Here is a 23,431-nt window from a genome sequence, read left to right on the forward strand (position 1 = left end):
ATATATTATTTATATTTTAAAAATCTCAAATAAACAATCTATCTTACACCAAAGGAACTAGAAGAACAAACAAAGCCTGAAGTGAGTAGAAGGAAGGAAGTAATAAAGATCAGAGCAGAAATAAATGAAATAGAGTCTTTAAAAAAAAAAAAACAACGGAAAAGATCAATGAAACCAAGAGTTAGTTCTTTGAACATAAACAAATTGATAAGATTTGCAGGACATAAAGGGCCAAAATTAAGGAAGGAGGGAAGGAAGGAAGGAAGGAAGGAAGAACATCAAAGTAGGAAACAGAAGGAGTTCTTGGTAAGGGAGGGAGGGAGGTGGAGAGAGAGAGAGAGAGAGAGAGAGAGAGAGACCACAACCAACACCACAGAAATACAAAGGATTATAATATAATACTATGAACAATCACATGCCAACAAACTGGACAACCTGGAAGAAACACACAATTTTCCAAGGCTGAATAAGGAAGAAACAAAAATATATATATGAAAAGACCTAAAAGTACTCACAAAATTGAATCGGTAATCAAAAAACTCCCAACAAACAAAAACCCTGGAAAACATGGATTCACAGGTGAATATTGCCAAACATTAAAAAAAGAATTCATACCTATCCTTTAGGCTCCCAAACTCATTTTATGAGGCCAGCATTACCCTGATAACAAAACTAGACAAAGGCACAACAAAAAAGAAAATTATAGGCCAACATCTCTAATGAATATAGATGCAAAAATCCTCAACAAAATATTGGCAAACGGAATTCAACAATACATTAAAAAGATCATACATTATGATCAACCAGGATTAATTCCTGGGATTCAAGGCTGTTTCAATAGAATACATAACCAAAATGAAGGATAAAAATCATCTGATCATATCGATAGATACAGAAAAAACATTTGACAAAATTCAACATCCATTTATAATAAAAACTCTCAGCAATGTAGGAAACATAACTCAAGATTATAAAGACCATGTATGACAACCCCACAGCTAACATTATACTCAACAGTGAAAAGCAGAAAGCTTTTTCTTTAAGATCAGGAATAAGATGATGATTTCCAATTTCACAACTTTTATTCAAAGTAGTATTGGAAACCCTCCACAAAGCAATCAGAAAAGAAAATGAAATAAACGACATCCAAATTGGAAAGGAAGGAGTAAAACTGTCATTATTTGCAGATGACCTGATACTATACAGAGAGAACCCTGAAGATTGTGCCAAAAAACTGTTAGAACTAATGAATAAATGAATGCAGTTTAGTATTAGGATACAAAATTAATATTCAGAAATAGGTTCCATTTTTATGCGCCAATAATGAACAGAAAGAGAAGTTAAGAAAACAGTTCCATTTACAACTACATCAAAATGAATAAAATACCTAAGAATAAATTTAACCAAAGAGATAAAAAAACTGAATGCAGAAAACTACAGACATTGAAGGAAGAAACTGAAGAAGAGACAAATAAATTGAAGGCTATACCATGTTTATTGATGGAAAAATTAATTTTGTTAAAATGTTCATACTACCCAAAGCAATCTGTAGATTCAATGCAATCTCTATTTAAACACCAATGACATTTTTTACAGAACTTGAACAAATAATCCTAAAATTTACATGGAACTACAGAATATTTCAAATAGCTGAAGCAATCTGAAGAAAGAGAAACAAAGTAGAAGGTTATCATGCTACCTGATATCAAACTATACTACAAAGCTATAGTAAGCAAAATGGCATGGTACTGGTGTAAAAGCAGACACAGAGATGAATAGAACAGACTAGAGAGCCCAGAAATAAACCCACACCTATGTGGTCAATTAATCTACAACAAAGGAGGCAAGAATATATAATAGGATAAAGATAGTAGGTTCAATAAATGGTGTTGGGAAAACAGGACAGACATGCAAAACAGTGAAACTGGATCACTTTCTTATGCTGTATACAAAAGAAACTCAAATTAAAGATTTAAACGTAAGACTTGTAACCATAAAATTTCTAGAAGAAAACACGGGCAGTAAATTCTTTGACATCACTCTTAGTAATATTTGTTTGGATATATCTCCTCAGGGAAAGGGAACAAAAGAAAAAAAAAGAAACAAATGGTACTGCCAAACTAAAACGTTTTTATATAGAGAAGGAAACCATCAACAAAACAAAAAGACAACCTATGGAAAGGGAGAAGATACTCACCAATAATATATCTGATAAGGGGTTAACATTTAAAATATATAAAGAACTCATGGAGGTAAAGATCTGTACTTGGAAATTATAAACATTGAAGAAAGAAAGTGAAGAGGACACAAATAAATGGAAGGATATACTGGGCTCATGGATTAGAAGGATTAATATTGTTAAAATGACCACAGTAACCAAAGCAGTTTACAGATTCAACACAATCTCTACCAAAATTGCCATGGCATTCTTCTCAGAACTAGAACAAATAATCCTAAAATTTATGTGGATTCATGAAAGACCCCAAATAGCTAAAGAATTTTTGAGAAAGAGATTTTGAGAAAGACTACTAAATAGCCAAAGAAATTTTGAGAAAGATGGAGGCATCAGATGCCATGATTTCAAACTATACTACAAAGCTATAACAATCAAAACAGTATGGTACTGGCACAACAACAGACTTGTAAATCAATGAAATAGAAAAGAGAGCCCATAAATAAACCCAACCCTATATGGTCAATCAATCTATGACAAAGGAGGCAAAAATATACAATGGAGAAATAGTCTGTTCAACAGTGGTGCTAGGGAAATTGAACAGATACATCCAAAAAAAAAAAAAAAAAGAACTTGGACTACTCTTTTACACCATATACAAAAACAAACTCAAAATGGTTTAAAGATTTAAATGTAAGACCTGAAGCCATAAAACTGATAGAAGAAAGCATAGGAAATAAATTATTTAACATCAATTTGAGTAATACCTTTTTGGATATATCCTCTTGAGCAAGAGAAACAAAATCAAAAATAAACAAATGGAACCTTATTAAACTAAAAAGCTTCTGCACTGAAACAAAACCATCAGCAAAATGAAAAGACAACCTTCTGAATGGGAGAAAATATTCACAAAAGATATATCCAATAAAGGATTGCTATCCAAAATATATAAGGAACTCATGCAACTCACTAACAAAAAATAATCCAATCAAAAAATTTTCTGAGGACATGAAGACATATTTCTCCAAAAAAGATGTACAGATGGCTAACAGACACATGAAAAGGTACTCAACATCATTATCAGGGAAATGCAAATCAAAGCCGAAATGAGATATCACACACCTGTTAGAATGGCTATTATCAAAAAGTCAAAAATAACAAATATTGTTGATGATGTGGTGAAAAAGAACCCCTGTGCACTGTTGGTTAGACTGCAAATTGGTACAGCCACTATGTAAAACAGTATGGAGATTCCACAAAGCAGCAAAAATAGAACTACCATACAACCCAGGAATTCCACTTCTGGGTATTAATCTGAAGAAAACACAAACTAAAGATATATGCACCCATTTGTTCATTGCAGCATTATTTACAATAGTCGAGATACAGAAGTAACCTAGGTGTCCAGTGATAGATGAATGGATGAAGATGTGGCATATATACAATGGAACATTATCCAGCAATAAAAAAAGAAACCCTGCTATTTGCAACAACTTGCATAGACCTAGAGGATATTATGCTAAGTGAAATGAGTTAGAGAAAGACAAATATTGCATGATTACACTTTTGTGTGGAATTTTTAAAAAGTCAAAGCAAATGAACAAACAAAACAAAATAGAAATTAAGAATAAACTGATGGTTACCAGAGGGGAGGAGAGTGGAGGAATGAGTGAAAAAGATGAAGAAGAATATAGTCAATAATAGTGATAACTTTGCACAGTGACAGATGGTTACTAGACAGTGTGTTGAGCACATTGTAAGATATGTAAATGTTGACTGGCTATGTTGTACACCTGAAACTAATATAATATTGTATGCCAACTATACTTCATTAAGAAAAAAAAGAAAATGTTGGTGGGCCAATACTACCTGATTTCAAGACTTTTTAAAAACTAGTGTTACTAGTTAGCAGCTTGGTGTTGGTCCAGAAACAAACAGATCAATGGAACTCAATAAAGTCTCCAGAAATACACCCATAAATACATGAGCAAATGATTGTTGATGTAAGTGCAAAGTCAATTAAGTAGAGAAATGTACTTAAACAATTGGATATCTAGTATAAAAAAAATTAACTTTGATTCATATTTTGTACCAACTTTTAAAAAAATTAACTTACAATGGATCATGATCCTTAATATAAAATCTGAAACTATAAACCTAGAAAAAATTTTTTGTGACCTTAGATTAGACAAAAGTTTTTTTTATATAGGATACCAATAACATGCTCCATAAAAGAACATGTGGATAAATTAGACTTCTACAAAAGTAAAAATATCTGCTCTTCAAAAAACAGTAATGAGAATAAAGTTAAAACACAGACTAGGAGAAAATATTTGCAAAGCATGTATCTGATAAAGGGCTTCTATCTAGAATATTTTTTTTAATTCTCAAAACTCTTAGATAAACAACCCAATAAAAGTATGGGCAAAAGATTTGAATAAATAGTTCACAAAAGAAGACTTACTGACAACAAATAAGCATGCAAATAGATACTCGACAACATCCATCTAATTAAAACTAAATGAGATATCATTATACATCCATTATAGTGGCTAAAATTAAAAAAGACTGATCATACCAAGTATTGGCAAGAATGAGGAGGAAATAGAACCTTCCCACACTACTGGTGGGAATGTAAAATGGTATAACCATTTGGGAGGTCCTTAAAGATTTTAATGTACACTTATAATGTTACCTTTTTTACATCGAGTTATTTCCCCTAGATAAATAAAAGCATATATCCATACAAAGACATTCATAGCAACCAAAAACTTAAAATTCTGTAGTTAAAAACTGAAACAATGAAAGTCTCCATAGGTAAATGGATAAGCGAATTCTGGTATATGCATTTAATGGTTTACTGAGCAATAAAAAGGAATGTGCTATTGATACATGCTGCAACACGGAAAAATCTCAAAATAATTACACTGTGGAAAAGAAACCAGACAAAAAGGATGCATACTGTATGATTTCATTTATATAAAATTCCAAATGCATTGTTACAGAAAGCAGATCAGTGGTTGCCTGGGGATGGGGAGAGGCACTTATGGGGAGGGCTGGAAGAGAAGATTACAAGGATACAAAGAAACTCTTGGGCATATGTTTACTAACTTGTTTGTGGAGATGTTTTCACAGGTGTATATATATGTCAAAATTTATCAAATTATATACTTTAGAAATATGTCAATTAAACCTTAATAAAGCCTAAAAAAAATTAACATGAAGAGCAGAGAGCAGTGTATTCCTAGCAGAGCGAACAGCTTATAAGAAGGTTTGATGGTGGTAAAGGACTTAAATATCTTCTAGAAATAAAAAAGGCCAAGGAAACTGGGAATGTAGTGGTTGAGAGGGAAAATGGATTAAGATTTTGATGTCTAGATGAACAGGGTAAGATCATACAGCTTCTGAAGCAATTATAAGAAATTCAGTTTTATTTTAAGCAGGGGGATGACATGTTTTATGTTTTAAAATATCATCCATACTGCTGAATGAAAATATATGGGGCCAAATAAAAAAGAAAGTTAGCGTACCAATTAGGAGGCCAGTAATGTACTCCAGGCAAGGGGTGAAGGTGGTTTTGACCAGAGTGATAGCAATGTTGTTGAAAAAAGAGGATAGGTCCAAGAACCAGTAACTTAAACAGCTGCTCATTATAATTCAATGTGGAATATAGAGAGTAGAATCAAACATTATCCCCAGATTTGATCTTGCACCACTGATAGTATCATATCATTTACAAAGATGAGGAAACTAGGTTTGGGTGGTGCGTGATGGTAGGGTATAAAGAGTTCGGTTTTAGAAATGTTAAATTTTGGTATATCTGTCATCATATTTAACCAGGTAAAGATGTCAAGTGAAAAGATAAATAAATCTAAATTTCAGGGCTGTGATTCGAATCTTTAGCATATAGATAGTATATAATGGCATGGAAATAACAGAAATTACCTAGTTGGGGAGAGGGAGAGCTGAAATAAGGAAAAGGATTGTGAATAGAGACATCAGGAAGTTCAACATTTAAATTCTAGAGGATTTGTAAAGAGGACTTGATAGAGAGAAGAGAAAAAAATGAGGAGACTGTTGCAGAAGTCAAAATGAAAAGAAGTGTTTAAGAAGTGGATAGACACATCAAATACTAAAAATAGGATAAGTAGGGTAAGCTCAGAGAAGTGACTAGTGGCTGGTCTTATCCTGTGAAGGTTATTAGTGACCCTTTAAAAAGTAGTTTGGGGAAAGTATTGGGATAGAAACCAAAGTCATATTAGTCTGAGGAGTGGCAAGTGAAAAAACAACAGATAACTCTTTCAAGATGTTTGTTTATGAAGCAGTGCAGAAAATAGGTTGGTACCTGGATTGGAATAAAGCATTAAAAAGATGAATTATTTTTTCATTTTAGATAAGGAGCACATTTTAAAGTTAATGTGAATATGGAATGATTCATAGAAAACGAGATTGGTGATAACGGACAGAGGGGAAAACTAAAGGAGCAAAATCCTTAAGTAGGTGAGAGAGAATGGGAATGAGGGCATATGTACAAAGATCGATATTTAATAGGAAGCTTTCTCTATTGTAATAGGTACATAGAAGAAAAAGAGAGAGAGCTACAGAAAGAGGGATAAACTGAAAAATGCAAGATTTGATTGAGAAATGATTTTTGGTTCTATATTTTAATAGGTTTCCTTTCTTTTTGAAATCAGTTTTACAGTGTAAATTTTCTTAGTCTAAAACTTTGTGTTGAAAAGCAACTACATTGAACTGTAATTAGCAGGTAAAATACGTTTCCATTTTGAATTTAAAAAATGAACTAAGAAATAAAAAATGAGGAGACATTATTACGTCCGATTTTTCTAGAGTTTAGTTAACAGTAATCTCAATATGAGTCAAACATATAAATACATACTAATATAATTTAAGGCAGTGGTTCTCAGCAAAGGATTGTGTTGTCCCCTGGAGGGATATTTGTTAATGTCTGAGGACATTATTAGTTGCCACATCTGCGGGAAGGGGTGCTCTATTGGCATTTAGTGTGTAGAAGCCACAGATACTGCTAAAAATCCTACATTATACCACACTGTAGGATGGTATACAAAAAAATTATCTGGCCAAAATGTCCATCAAATTGGAAAAATTCATACCAGAACATTTATATGGCAAATGGTGATTTGGTAAGAAAATCTCCCAAATTATAGGTTATTTATTTATATGGAGATACTTCTGTACTGGGTATTAGTCTGCTAAAGAATACTGATTTTTTTTTTTTTAAGAATAATGACATTTTAACATTCATAAGTTACTACTTCAAATACTCTTATATTTTCAGTTATTATACATTACAGGTCTATATCCTTAGAAATTATAAGGTTATCCTTAGAAACATAAAAGGTGATTTAATTCACTGTACCCAAAGGAGTTTTATCTTCTGATAGTTGTTTATTTACCATAAAATTTCTGTATCTATTCACATCTGGGATTTATTATTTATTTTCCAATGAAAATATATAATCTTCCAAGTTTAATAGTCAATTTGCTTTACTTTATTCAAATATCAGACATAACTTGCTCCGCATAATCTTGGGGAAATCTTATCATTTATTAGAAAAAAGCACAATTATTTGGCATGCATCCAGAGCACTTTAATGGATACCTGCTACCATCAGTAATGGATTAACCAATTTAACTGGTTTCTATTGCTTTGGTCCTTCTGTCTTCAATCCAGCTTTCATAGTATTTCAAAAATAAAAAGTTAAGTGAAGGGGGGCTTTCTATTTCCAGATAGGATGTTGAAAGACATGAAAGTCTTTCATCCCCTCGGAAATGACAGCAATAATAAAATCCTGTGACAAAAACTAGTAAAATTAAAATCATACTCTTCTGTGGGGTCATTGAAGAGTGCTGGATTCAAAGAACCATTGATTAACTGAATTCCAGAGAGAGAAGAGCCATACATAGATGAGCAGAAAGCTGCAGCTGCTTTCATACCAGGTGAAGTGACTGACCTGGACACAGGTGGAGGGAGAAGTAGGCCTTCCATAGATGGACAGACTGCAAAGAACAGGAAAAACCAGAGAGCTTTAATGACTGTCTGGACTAGCCTGTTGAATAGGAATCTGAAATAGCTCTAAACACAAAAATACATTATTCAGTTTGGTAATTTTCCCACCTAAGCTCCACCACTCCATGAATTTTTCTGAGAAAGTGTCAGTGCAAGTGGGACTGGAAAATAGAGAATTCATGCAGTGTCAAAGTGCTTGCATTCTAAGGTTATAGAATTTGACCCTAGATAAATTAAAATATCTAAAGCTGCATTCCAACCCTCTCTCTACACAAATACTAAGACTAAGAATAAGTCTCTTGACAAAGGGAGTATAGATGTTTGAGTGTTGGACTGAATTGCAAGGAGAGATTTTCTTGGTCTAGTTTTAAAGGGAAACTTAATCTAATTAAAGCTGCAGGCCAGCCCCTGCTCAGTTCAATACTTTATAGAATCTGAATAGTTAGCACTTTGCTTGAACTACCGATTAAAATTTAAAAAAACAAAACATGCGTTTATCTATCAGAAATTTTAAAACATGCAATGAAGCAGAAAATTTGAGGCAGGAAGAGACAATCTAAGCAGACCCATAGATGACCCAAATTGAAATTAGCAGACAAGAATTTCTAAACACTTATTATGAGGTTTTACAGTAAAAGATATATTATTAGAATGGGTGAATATTGTGGTGAATTTCAGGAGAGAGGGTGAAACTCTAAAAAAGGAACCAAATAGAAATTTCAGAGATGAAAAATAAAATATCTGAAAAGTTCACAGTATCACTTTAACAATATATTGGACAGCCATGGAAAGTATCAGTGAATTTGAATACAGGGCAATAGAAATGATTCAAACAGAGCAGAGGTTAAAAAAAAAATTAAAAGCTAAATGAGTGTCAGTAACTTGTGGCTGAATTTTTTCCTGAATTTGAAGAGAAACATAAACTCCAAGATTCAAGAGGTTCAGAAAACCCTAAACTAGAAAAAGACAAATCATAATTAAGTCTTTATAATAAAACTACTAAAATCAACATCAAAGAGAAAAAAATCTTAAAAGTAGTAAATAAACATATATACACAGGAGAACAATTATATGAATAATGAGTGATTTCTCATCATAAATAATTGAAGACAGAAGACAACAGAATTATATCTTTTAAGTGCTAGAGACAAATCATTGTAAATTCAGTATTCTATATCCAACAAAAATATTTTAAAATAAAGGTAAATAAATTTATCATCAGCAGACCTGCACTATAAGAAATGATAAAGTTTTTAAGGCTAAAAGAAAATAATACCACATGGAGATTTAGATATACAGTAAGAATAAAGAGCATTAAAAATAATAAATATGTAAATTAATATAAAAGATTATTTTATCTTTTCTTAAAATGTTGAAAAGCTAATTTACTCTTTAAATTAAAAAGCTAACAATGTATTATGGGGTTTATAATACGTAGGAGAAAAATATATGACAATGGTAATAAAGGATGGGAGGGAGGTGAACAGAATCAATATAAATTTCTTTCACCACAAGAAAAAGGATACAATAATAATTAAAGGTGGATTGCAATGAATTATAGATGCATATTATAATCCCTAAAACAAGTACTAAAACATAAAACAGGTATAGTTAAGTAGCAAAGAAGATAAAATGGAAAACTAAAAAAGATTTGATTTTCTCAAAAGACAGAAAAGAGGAACAGTGAAAAAAAGAACAGAGGAGACAAACTGAAAACAAATAGGAAGATGATAGACATAAATCTAACTCTATCAAAGATTATATTGATGCAAAAATCACCTCCCAAAAAAGGGCAGAGATTGTGAGATAGAATGAAAACAAAAAAAATGCAAATATATGTATTTATAAGAGATGCACTTTAATTATAAAACACATACAAATAGATTGAAAGTAAAAGAAGTAAAAAAGAATTTCATCAAAACACTAATCCCCAAGAAAGCTGTTGCAGCTATATTATGAGATGAGGTAGACTTTAAGATAAGGAGACAGAGAGGCAGTTCAAAATTATAAAAGAGTAGCTTTATCAGGAAGATATAAAAATTCTATACTTGTATAGACATGTAAGAGACAGTCAAAATATACAAAGCAAAAATTGTCAAAATTAAAAAAAGAAATTGGCAAATCTACAATCATAGCTAGAGATTCAGCATTTCTACTCTGTAACTGATAGGACAAAAATTGGTAAAGATATAAAAAACTTAAGCAACTCTTTTAACCAAATAGATACCTACACCATATAAGTGAAAATATAAATTCTCTTCAAGTAGACCTAGAATATTCACAAATACAGACTGAGTTATGAACAAGTTATAATGAATTATAAAGGATTGAAATCAAGCAGAATATGTCTTCTGACCACAAAAGAAATTAGAAATCAGTAATAGCACTGTGTCTTAAAATCTGCAAATACATATTTAGAAATGAAGAATAGCTCATGGCTTAAAAAAGAAATCATAAGAGAAATTCTAAAATATATTTTAACTGAGTAAAAGTTTAAACAATAATCCCAGAATTTGTGAGATGCTACTAAAGTAGTGCTTAAAGGAAAATTTAGAACATTAGATTCTTATATTAGAAAAAAATAGATATTAAATCAACAACCAAAACTTCTTTGCTATGACACTAAAAAAAAGAAGAATGTAACCCAAAGTAAACAGAAAGAAGGAAATATATTGGACATCAGTGAAATAGAGGGCAAACAATAGAGAGGATCAACAAAACCACAAGATATTCTTCAAAAAGATTACAAAGATTTATAAGATCCTAGCAAGGCTGACTAAGAAAGAAGAAAAAACTTAAGTAACCAATACCAGGAGTGAAAAAGGGAGAATCACTATGGATTCTACAGACATTTAAAAAAGTAAGATTATGAACAACTATATGGCTATAAATTGACAATATAGATGAAACCAAGAGATTTTTTTTTTAAGAAGAAAATTACAAAAACTGACATCAAGCACATTGGAAAATATAAATAGCCTATCTTTTAAAAATTTTTGAATTCAAAATTAAATACCCATAGTAAAGAAAACTACAGGCCTCAGATGGAATCACTGATTAATTTTATTATATATTTAAGGAAGAAATAACATTAATCTTACACAAACATTTCTAGGGAATAGAAAAAAGAAGAAACTCTTTCTAAGTGGTTATCTGCGGCTAGCACAATGCAGAAAACCAAAACTTGACCAAGAGAGTAGCTTAAAGTCAAAGTACAGGCCAGTCTCACTCATGAATATAGATGTAAAAATCATAAAATATTAGCAAATGGAAGACATATGTAAGAAAGATAAAACATCATAACCAAGGTAGATTTGTCCCAGGAATATAAGTTTAATATTTGAAAATCAATCAATATGAAGTACCTGTTTAACATAAAGGAGAAAATATGATCATCTCAGTGCAGCCATGCACTGCATAACAATGTTTCAGTCAATGACAGACCACATATACAACAGTGTCACACTATATAGCCTAGGTATATACTAGGCTATACCATCTAGGTTTGTGTAAGTGCACAGTATAATGTTCGCACAATGATAAAATCGCCTAACAACACATTTCTCCAAACATATCTTTGTCATTAAGTAGTGCATGACTGTGCGTGCAAAAATAATTTGCATTATTTGACATATTTATGATAAAAATACTCAGAAAACCAGGAATAGAAAGATATTTCCTCAATTGAATAAAGCCCATCAATGAAAAACCTGCAAATAACACCATACTTGTGAAATACTAAATATTTCTCTACTAAAATCAGTAACAAAAGAATGATATGTACTCTCATCAGCTTTGTTTAGCATAGTACTTGATGGCATAGGAAGAGCCAAAAGCAAAATTAAATATATGCCTAAAAATTAGAAAGAAAATATTAAAGCTCTTTATTTGCCAATGATATTATTGTGTATGTACAAAATTCAAAGGAATCTACAAAACTATAAAAACAATATGTGAACTTAGCAACATTGAAGAATACCAGTCAGTATACAAAAATCAATCATGTTTTTGTATAACAGCAGTAAACAATTGTGAAATATATGTATATTTAAAATACCACATACAGGATAGACTTCCAAATGGCAACCTGAAGAGCACCATAGATAGTATCCAGAGAAAAAGCCTAACAAGTGAAAAAACCAATCACTTAAAGCCTCTAGGTGTCATTTTTATTTTTAAATCACTCAAAATCTCTAGATATTGTTCTGAGAGGATACAGAAAATGAAAAAGCATTTATTCAAAAAAATCTACTAAAATTTGGTAAAAAATAAGTCTGTGTCACTGAGCCACAATTTGTTCTATACCTCTTCTGCTTCAGTTTGCTAGCATTACTCATTCTCTTCAACTCCAAGTTGAAAAGGCCAAATTCCTGTTGAGTATGAACAAAAAATTAGAGGTTCCCTTCCTCTGCCAATCCTCCACTAATAAGACAGAAGCCAAAAATACTAATACCCTGATTTTCCCTCACCCCTGCTTGATCATAGGGCACAGGTTTCATGCGTGAAAAGTCAAGCTGAGAAGATCAGAGATTACCACTCCTGTCAGGGCCTAGGAGCTCAGAGGTTTTGCCCAGGGTAAGCAGCAGTCTATAAGAACAGCAAACTCTGAAACTCTCCCTAAAGGAACTAGCTTCACTTGCAACACAATTTGGGGAAGTTCAAAACCAATAAAGTATTTGGTGAAAATCAAATAAGAGACTGGTAGTGCCTCTTGATTAAGAGCAACCAGCTGGACCATAGGGGAGCTGGTTCACTAGAAAGAACCCAAAAAAGACACAAGAAGATCCATCCTGGGATTCGAACAAACCTCAGAAAGACTGGCTTCGAATATGACCCCTACCCAATTTAATTGGGCCAGAATGTTGAGTAATATATATCCCAGGGCATTGTGAAAAACAAAGAGCAATCACCTGGCTATAATTGAGATACGTAATAACTGGATGTGATATTAAGAGAGGCAGATAACAGAGAGATCAGAGAAAGAAACAAAGGGAACCCTACTACAACCACTCCCATCTCAGCATGATTTTATTTTATGCTGAAGGCTTTACCCTCTGAGAAGCATCATTAAAGTCTTCACAATGTAGGAGAAATAAACTTCACTTAAATAGTCTGGCCAAATCACTAAACAAATAAGCAAACAACAAAACCAGAGCGAGGGTATGGGAATCAGTAATCAGTATTCAGTATTCAGAATTGCTATATTACCTAAAATATCTAGTTACCAACAAATTATTGAGACATACAAATAAACAGGAAAGTGTGACCCATTCACAGGAAAAAATAAAGCCACAGATATTGCCTGTGAGAAGACCCAGGTGTTGGATTTAACAATGACCTCACAGCAGCCATTAAAAAATGTTTAAAGAAATAGACAGTGTCCCTTTAATAAAGGAACACTATGATTATAGTGTCTCATCAATTAGAGAACAAAGAGATGGAAGGTATTAAAAGAACCAAGTGGAACTATCTTACAGGACACATAAAAATTAACTGAAAGTAGATTGAAGACTTGAAAACAAAGATTCTAGGAAAAAACATAGACCTGAAAACATAAAGATTCTAGGCGGAAAAAAAAAACATAGGCAGTAAGCTCCTTGACATGGGTGTCAATGATGATTTTTTTGGAGTTGACACCAAAAGCAAAGGGAACAAAGGCAAAAATAAACAAGTGAGATTACATCAAACTAGAAAGCTTCTGTACGACAAAGAAAATCATCAACAAAATGAAAAGGAAATCTACTAAATGGAGGAAAATATTTGCAAATCATATATCTGCTAAGGGGTAATATTCAAAATATATATAGAACTTATACAACTTATACAACAATAGCAAAAATCTGAAACACTTTGATTTTGAAAAAGGGCAGAAGATCTGAATAGACATTTTCTCTAAGATAGTTGAAAAGGTGCTCAGTGTCACTAATTATCAGAGAAATGCAAATCAAACCCGCAATGAGATATTAGAAGGCTATTATCAAAAAGATAAGAAATAACAAGTGTGGTGAGGATGTAGAGAAAAGAAAATCTTGTGCACTGTTTGTGAGGATGTAAATTGGTGCAGCCACTATGGAAAACAGAATGGAGCTTCCTCAGAAAATTAAAACTAAAACTACCATATGATCCAGCAATTCCACTTTAGGCTATCTATCCAAAGAAAAATGAAAACATTAACTCAAAAAGATATATGCACCCCCATGTTTACTGAAGCATTACTTACAATAGGTAAGATATGGAAACAACCTAAGTGTTCATCATTGGATAAATGGAAAAAGAAGATGTGGTACATATACACAATGCAATATTCATCCATAAAAAAAAGAAATATTGCCATTTGTAACGACATGGATGGACCTTGAGGGTATTATGCTAAGTGAAATATGTCAGACAAAAGAAGACAAATATCATGTGATATCACTTATATGTGCAATCTAGAAACAACCTCCGTTCCCCAAAATCAACCTCAAACTTATAGATGCAGAGAATGGATTGGTTGCCAGAGGTGGAGGAGGATGCATGGGTGAAATGGATGAAGGGGGTCAAGAAAAAAAAAGAAAAGAAAATTCTGATGTTGAAAATACAATAAATAAAAAGAAAAATTCACTAGAGAGACTCAATTGCAGGTTTGAACTGGAGAAAAGAATCAGCAATCCTGAAGGTAGGTTGGTAGAGACTATGCATTACAAAGAACAGAGAGGAAAAGGAAGAAAAACCCTCAGAAAATTGTGGGATATCTTATGTGTTTCAACATGTTTACAGAAAGAGTAATAGAAAGAAGAGAAAGCAGCAGAAAAAATATTTAAAGAGATAATGGCTGAAAACTTACAAAATTTGAAGACAAACATTAATGTGCACATCCAAGATGCTCAATAAATTCTAAATAGGAAAAATATAAAGATATTCACACCAAGACACCACAGTAGTAAACATGCAGAACGGCAATTAGAAAATTTCAAAAGCAATTAGAGGAAAACTACTTGCCATGTCCAAGAGAACACCAATAGAATTAACAGTTCATCAGAAACACATTCAAAGTGCTCAAAGGAAAAAACTATCAACCAAAAATCTTATATCCAGTAAAAGTACATTTCAAAAAATGTAGGTGAAATAAAGACATTCCGAGATAAACAAAAACTGAATTTTTTGCTAGCAGAGCTACCTTACAGGAAATACTAAAGGAAATCCTTCAGGCTGAAAGAAAACGACCTCAGATGGTAATTTGAATTCACACAAAGGAAAAAAAAAAAGAACACTTAAGGTAATTATATAATTACAAAATAATAGTGTAAATGCATATTTCTTATGTGATTTAAAAAGCAATTTATGAAACAATATATATAAAATTGTATTGTTGGGCCTATATATAACATATAAAAATGTAATATATTTTCTTCTAATAACAGCACAAAGGAGGAGGTGGGTGGGAGCAAAGTTGTGTTTGAGTAAGCAGATGACTCTAGATGAATATATCAGAGCAAATGAAGAAAGCCAGAAATGGTAAATCAGAAGTTATTATACAAACTTTATAAATATGTTTGCTCTTCTTTCTTCTCTCAACTTTTATAAAAAACAAAATTGTATAAAGTGATAATTATAACAATACATTGTTGAGCTTGTAACACATATGAGTGTAATATGTATGCCAAAAATAACTCATAAAAGAGAAAGAGGAAATAGAGCTATAAAAGAGTAGCATTTTTATATCTTACCAAAATGAAGTTAGTATACATCCGAAGCACTCTGGTAAGTTAAGATTTATATTTATTAACTCTTAGAGCAACCATGAAAAACTCAAAAAATATAGTGAAAAATTTATTAAAGAAATTAGAGTTACACTAGAAAACATTACTTAGTGCCTAACAAAGCAGTAAAGGAGTATTAGAGGAATAAAAATGACATGAGATATATAGAAAACCAAAAGTAAAATAACAGATGTAATCCAACTATGTCATTAATATCATTAAATGTGAATTGATTAAACAATTCTATCAAAAGATAGAGGTTGTCAAACCAGATTTTTTAAAAAATTGAGATCCAACACTATGCTGACTGAAGGCAACACAAAAAGATACAAATAAGTTAAAAGTAAAAGGGTGGGAAAAGGTCATGCAAACAGCAACCATGAGAAAACTGGAGTAGCTATAATGATATCAGACAAAATAGATTTAAACCAAATAGTTACTAGAAGAGGGACATTTAAAACAATAAAATGGTCAATCCACACACACACACACACACACACACACACACACACACACACACACACACGGCTACAAAGTAAATGAAGAAATACCTAACAGAATCAAATAGAGAAATATAATTCCACAATTCCATAATAATTATTGGAAATTTTAATAATCAACTTTCAATGATACAAGAACTAGGCAGAAGACTGAAAAGAAAACACAACTCTTGAAAAATGCCATGTACAAGATCTCTGTACTGAAATCGGTAAAGTAGTTTGCAAAAAAATTTTTTTATTCATTTAAATGGAGGGGAATCCCATATGTATGGATTAGAAGACTCAATATTAAGATAATCTGTCAAAATTATATCTAGATTAGAATCCAGTATAAATCTAACATATCTTTTTGTAGAATTTGGCAAATTTTATATAGAAATGCTAAGAATCTAGAATAATGAAAAAATTCTTGGAGAACAAAGTTGGAGGATTTCCCTACCTGATTTCAAGATATACTATAAACCTACATTAATTAGTGTGGTAGTCGATAAAAAGATAGACAAATAGACCAATGATTATAGAAGAGAGTCCAGAAGTAGACCCACACATTCATGGCCAATTTTTGACTAAGGCACCAATAAAAATCAATAAAGATAGAAAAACCTTCCTAAAAAAATAATGATGGAACTGAGCAAGCATATAGGGAAAAAATGGACTTCATTCCTACCTCACACCATAATCCAAAATTAAATTGAGATGAATTATAGTCCTAAAAATGAAATCTAAAAATGAAAAAGCTCTTGAAGAAAACGAAGAATAATATCTTTATGACTACATAGTTGACAATGATTAAACAAGAATCAAAAAATAATCACAATAAAAGAAAATATTGATAAATTGTCTTTCAAGTAAATTAATCTTCTGCTCACCAAAAGATATTTCATTTTCACTAAGAAAATGAAAAGTCACATACTGGAAAAAAAAATTCACAATATCTATACCTGACAAGACAAAAATACATAAAAAATTCCATTCAAGCTTCGGCATTAACTTAGCTCTGTAAACTTACATAGTTTAAACTCTTTGAACTTATTATTTCTTAGCTATAAAACATCAGGGCTGATCTAGAATATCACAAAGGTCCTTTTCTAAATGATTTTTTGAACCTATAGCAAGTTTATTGGTACAAATTATGTAAAGAAGGAGATCATTGGAAGGAACATGAACAAAATGGTTTTGGTAATTGACAATAGCATCTTAAGTACTTCTAGGTATGGGAATTTACATTAAAATAGAAACTCAATATTTATTTACAAAGAAAAAGTATGTGAGACTCCCCAACAAGGATAGGAAAACCATAATTAAGGATATTTTATGAATGCCATTGGAAGGCAGAATGGCAGATAGTAAGAATTACAGTTTTTTAATCGACTGTGCCTATCTTTGTATTTGTCAGGAAAGTGGTGGAAGAGAAAACAAGAAATATTAGAAATAAAAATGTAGTGCTTATTATAAGAAGGAATTTGATACCATTAAACAAACTACTTAGTATGTACCACAATACTGAATTTTTATAAATATAATATTAAAATTTGTAGCATCTCCTTAAAGGTCTTTTTAAAAGCCAATAACCATTTCTCTTGAAAATGTAAGCTTTGATTAGGTCTTTTCGAAAACCTCTTCTAATTTGTATTATTCATGATCTATCTTCAGATGAAGCCAGGTCATTTATTAAAGTAGATATTTCATATGAAAAAAAATAAAAGAATTTACATCTTTCCATCATCATGTTCAATTACCCTTTGGATATCAATTAGTTATTGCTCATTTTTTTTCTGTATTGCTTGTTACGACAAACTGGAAAGATGAGTGAAAAAGGTGAAGAGAAATATACTCAATTAGTGTGATAGCTTTGCAGATTGTTACTAAACTTAGTGTGGTGATCACATCTTAAGATAAATGTCAAATCACTATGTTTTACACCTGAAACTTGTATATTTTATGCCAATTATATTTTAATAAAAAAGATTTAAAAACATTCAGAATAATTGTCATAACACAAACATAGAAAAGTAGTTTTTCACAGGGGGAAAAAAACCCTTTAAACTTATAGGAATTAAGAAATAAGAATTATCTACAAAGTTAGCAAAATTTATCTTATTTTTTGTCATTTTATTTTCAGGTTTAACTGAACTGAATGACAGTCCAGTTCCCCTGGAACTTGAGCGCTGCAAGTCTCCCACTTCAGGTAAACATGAGGGTATTTTTCAGGCTTTTGGTCACTCACTGCAGTAATCTACTACTTTACTTTCTTAATTCTTATAATGTAAAATTTCTAATTTTAGTAAAAGTGTAATTGAGTTTCTGAAATTTAACCATAATCAAATTTGATTACAAAATTAAATAGAAATAAATGTCTTTAAAGATATTTTGGCCTCCCAAAAATTAAAATCAGAGGCATGAGTGCAATACTTTTAAAGACATTTCAAACGAGGTTATTTTTAAGATATATTAACAATTCCAAGTAAAAAATTGGTAATATTACACAGAAACTCTATCTTTTTATAGGTAAAACTGAATTACCAGGAAATATATATCATAGGTGCAGTATCATGTGATATCATCACTCTGGACTGTAGTTTGGAAACATGTACACTTGTCCCTCAATTTACTTGTCCTTTCCATGCGTCTTTTTTTTACATGGAAGGAAACCACATAAAGAGAGTACACCAGTATGAAACAAAAAATACTAAATAGGCCCATATAAATCATAAAAATATTTATTTCACGTATTTTCACAAAAATGCTAATGAAAATTCAGAAAAAAAAACAAATTTTATTCACTGTCAGTGTCTGTACTGTAAACTAAAGCAAACAACCTTCTCTTTTTAATTGGCACAAAGTCACTATCTTCATCGCTCAAAATATTTGGAAGTACTACTTTGGTTTCCTTATTTATGTTTTGGATGATCTTTTTTCCAACCCTGTCTTTTGCTAAGTTTTCATAAATTCTGTGATACTCACTGAAACATTTTAAAAAATCTTTTCAAAATTTTAAAGCCCATTGGATGTTTGGATCAATGTCTAGAATTGCAGCTTCCAGTTTTGTGGCCAATTAAAGAGCTTTGTAAATATTTTCTGCAGTGAATGAAACTGGTCCTAGGTCACAGCCATATTCATTGGCAGGATGGTCTGCAGATATTCAGTGAATTAATTTATCAGTTCACTCGTGATCAACTAGTAATTTGTTAATGTCATCTAAATTCGAATTGTCAGAATCTTCTTGAAATTTATTTAATGAATTAATAATGCCAGTTAATCCCTCTTCAGTTGTTGGAACCATATTCCCTGGTACAACCACGTCAGGTCATATTACTTTCCAGCAAGCATTTAAAGTTGATGGCTTTATATCACTCAATGCTTAAGCAATATTCTTGATACAGCTTAAAATTGTGTATTTATTCCAGGGTTCTATAAGTGATTCATTATCTTCAAATTCATTAAAAATATCATTAACACTCCATTTAATATAATTAATCTTAAAGGTGGAAATAATGCCTTGATCTAAAGGTTGGATTAAGGAAGTTGTATGTATGTGATGGCAAATATACAACTTTTATATTTGGATGTTCTAAATTGTGTAGATGACCAGGTGCATTATTTAGAAATAAAAGTATTTTAAAAGACATTTTTTTCTCCATATAATGTTCAGCTTCTATAGCAAAACATTTATAAAACCAGTCCTGAAAAACATCAGTAGACACCTATCCTTTTTTATTTGCCATCCAATGAAGGAGAAGATCATTAATAATTGTCTGCTAGTATTAGTTCTTTGTACATTGCCGAGTTAAGCTATTGTTTTTTAGAAATAGTAATTGTCAATAATGGAAATGAAAAAGATAGAATCATGTAAAATGAGACCACTCAAATGGAAATCGTATATAAAAGTCCATGTAAACGCGGGGTGAGGGGGATGTTTACCACATATAAAAAAATCTTGTGTAAAAAAAATATCGCATATATCAAGGGATGGGTGTATATTCATTGGCAAAAAAAAAATTTTAAATAATATTTTGGAAGTAAAACAGCAAGGTAAAACATGAACCCATTAAAATATATTAAAAATTTGAATATAAAGATTCCTAGAAATAAATTTTTTAAATAAGAATTATTAACAGTAGAAATTATTGGGTGGTGGGGTTATGAAAGGTTTGCTTATTTCTCTAATTTCTATTTATCTGATTTTTTCTGTACTATATAGTAATGTGTAAATTTCTAAGCACCAAAAATATTAGTTATATATTTGACATTGTAGATCTGTTTTCAGAGTATAAAAAATTATAATTTATTTTTATTTAAACTTTTTAACTTTATATAAATTCATCAACATTTAAATCTTTATAAAGCAATAAATTTTGACTTTTAGACACTCATTTAAAATTGTGACAGTTCTTCAATTTACTCCATCCATTAAGAGTTGTTTATCCTTATTCTTCAGAAATGTAGGCTAAGTAGAATCTTGGTTCTTGTGTAAATTTTTGTTTTAATCATATCTTTTTAATCTTTATTTTACTGTTTTTATTTTAAACTTGATCTCATACCTTTACCCTTTCTTTTGCATTCCTATTATCACCACCCTAATTTAAGTATTACCTCATCCTAGAGTATCACAAAAATTTTCTAACAGGTGTCTTTCCTTCTCTTTTTAATTGGCACAGGAGAGCTTTCCATCTCTCCTCCCTACAATTCATTTTGCATGTCATGTTGTAAAATTAATCTCCTTAAAAATATTACTTTGATCCTATGACAGAAACTCCAATATAAAATATCATTCAATATCCTATGCCAAATTTAAATAACATACTTTAAATTCTCATCCGTAATCTGAATTTGAATAGTAATACACTTATATGGTTCAAATATCAAAAAGAAATGGAATTTTAAAATTTCCCTTCTCTTCTTCCCCATTAAAAAAAAACCAAACTGACAACCAATACTTGCCTGGTATTGCTGGAAAGAAAGAATATTGTTGCATACCCTAAAATGAGCAATTTGGGAATATCTATAAAGATTAGACAAGCATATACTCTTTTACCCAGCAACTCCAATTTTAGGAGTTTATCAGTAGATATACCTCCACACATTTAAAATGAGGAATGTACCATCCTCTTAAAAAATAAACAATTTTGTTAGTTTCTTATTTATCCTCTCAATTTGTGTTTGTAAAATAAAAACAACAAAGAATTCTTTTTTGCTTCCTGTTTTATGCAAAAATAGTATATCTAGTTCACTGTACTTTGCTTATTTCACTTTACAGTGTAACTTGTCTTTCCATTTCATTAATTTTCTTATTCTTATTTACAGTTATATGATATTGAATTACATGATGTACTAAAACCTATTTAATCATTTCATCTATTAAAGGACAGTTTGGTACCAATCTTCTGCTATGTCGAACAATGCTGCAGTGACTAACCTTGGTACATTCCTCATTTTAAATATGTGGAGGTATTTCTATCGATAAACTCCTAAAATTGGAGTTGCTGGGTAGAAGAGTATATGTTTGTCTAATCTTTATAGATATTCTCATATTGCTCTTTTTAGCGTATGCAATAATTTTCTTTCCTTCCAGCAATACCAGGCAAGTATTGGTTACCAATTTTTTTTTTTTTTTTTTTTGCTAGCCTATTCGGTAAAAAAGAATTGTCAATGTAGTTTTAATTTACCTCTCGCATGTATGTAATGTTAAATACCTTTCCATCATAAGTTTAAGAGCTCTTTAAACATTTTTTCTGTAAACTATCTATTCATATACTTTGTCCATTTTTTATAGGATTGTTTGTTCATGTCCTTATTTATATTTTGATTACTTGATTTGTCCTGTATGGAGAAAAGGTGAATTAAAATATCCTACTAAAATGTTTCCATTTTTCCTTGTATCTGCTGCATTTTTTAATATTCATGCATAGATATTCAAAAACATGTCCACAAAAAGTGCATTCTTTACCATTAATCACCATTGTTCATTTCATATTATGTGTTCTTCGCCTGAACTCTACCTTGTTTACTACTAATACCACAACTCCTGTTTTTTTTTATTTGGAATTTTTTTTGTAACTTTAGTCTTACCTCTCCTGGGATAAATTTTTTAATTGAGGCATAGTATGTAAACCTCAAAGTGCATAAATCTTAAGAGTTCAGCTAAACTAGTTTCCAGTAATGAATACACCGTGAAAACAACACCCAAATCAAGATATAGACTGTCACTAGAACCTTAGAAAACTCCCTCATACCCCTCTCAACCACAAACCCTCACAAAGGTCCCTACTGTTTTGACTTTTATCACCATGGATTAGTTCTGCCAGTTTTGGACACATATAAATATAGTCATGAAGTATTTACTTCTTTTCTTGCTTATTTTGCTCAAAATTATGTATATAATATTCATCTATGGTGCTGAGTGATTTTTATTGCTTGTGTAATCTCAATTTATTTATGTAGTTTATTTTTGTTGAACATTTAGGTGGTTTTCAGTTTGGGGCTATTATAAGTAAAGCCATTATGGCTAATTTGTAATGCAAATATAAACTAATTTATGTTATACATGAATCTGGGAGGGGAATTTTGGGGTCATATGGTACTTATGCATATACATATATGCATATGTTAAGCTTCAGTAAATCCTTCCAAGTTTTCTAAAATGGTTGTACCAATTTTACATCCACTAGCAGTGTATGAATGTTATTTGTTCCACATTGTCAATGTTTAATTTTTTTCGATTTTAGTTATTCTAGGGTGTATGTAGTGCTCATTGTGGAATTAAATTGCATATCCCTGATGTCTAATGATTTCGATGAGCTTCTTTTATGTTCATTGACTACTTTTAACATTCTTTTATAAGGTATCGAATCTTTTACTGATTATAATTGTGTTGTCAACTTTCTCTTTTTAATATATAGGAATTCTGTGTATATATGTAGACAGATACATACATAGAAGTTTTTTGTTAGATGTATATAGTGCAAAA

The 23,431-nt window shown here is 31.1% G+C and overlaps 1 protein-coding gene across 2 annotated transcripts in view; it reads left to right on the forward strand.

Moving 5' to 3' along the window:
- Positions 1–23,431, forward strand: part of STXBP5L (syntaxin binding protein 5 like) — a 257,780-nt gene that overhangs the window by 168,256 nt on the left and 66,093 nt on the right. For both annotated transcript variants that reach the window (XM_006905548.2, XM_006905549.1), the window contains one exon: positions 18,587–18,652. In XM_006905548.2, coding sequence (XP_006905610.1) covers positions 18,587–18,652 — 66 coding nt within the window. The remainder of the gene's footprint in view (positions 1–18,586; positions 18,653–23,431) is intronic.

Source organism: Pteropus alecto, unplaced genomic scaffold, assembly GCF_000325575.1.
Source record: "Pteropus alecto unplaced genomic scaffold, ASM32557v1 scaffold251, whole genome shotgun sequence".
NCBI lineage: Eukaryota > Metazoa > Chordata > Mammalia > Chiroptera > Pteropodidae > Pteropus > Pteropus alecto.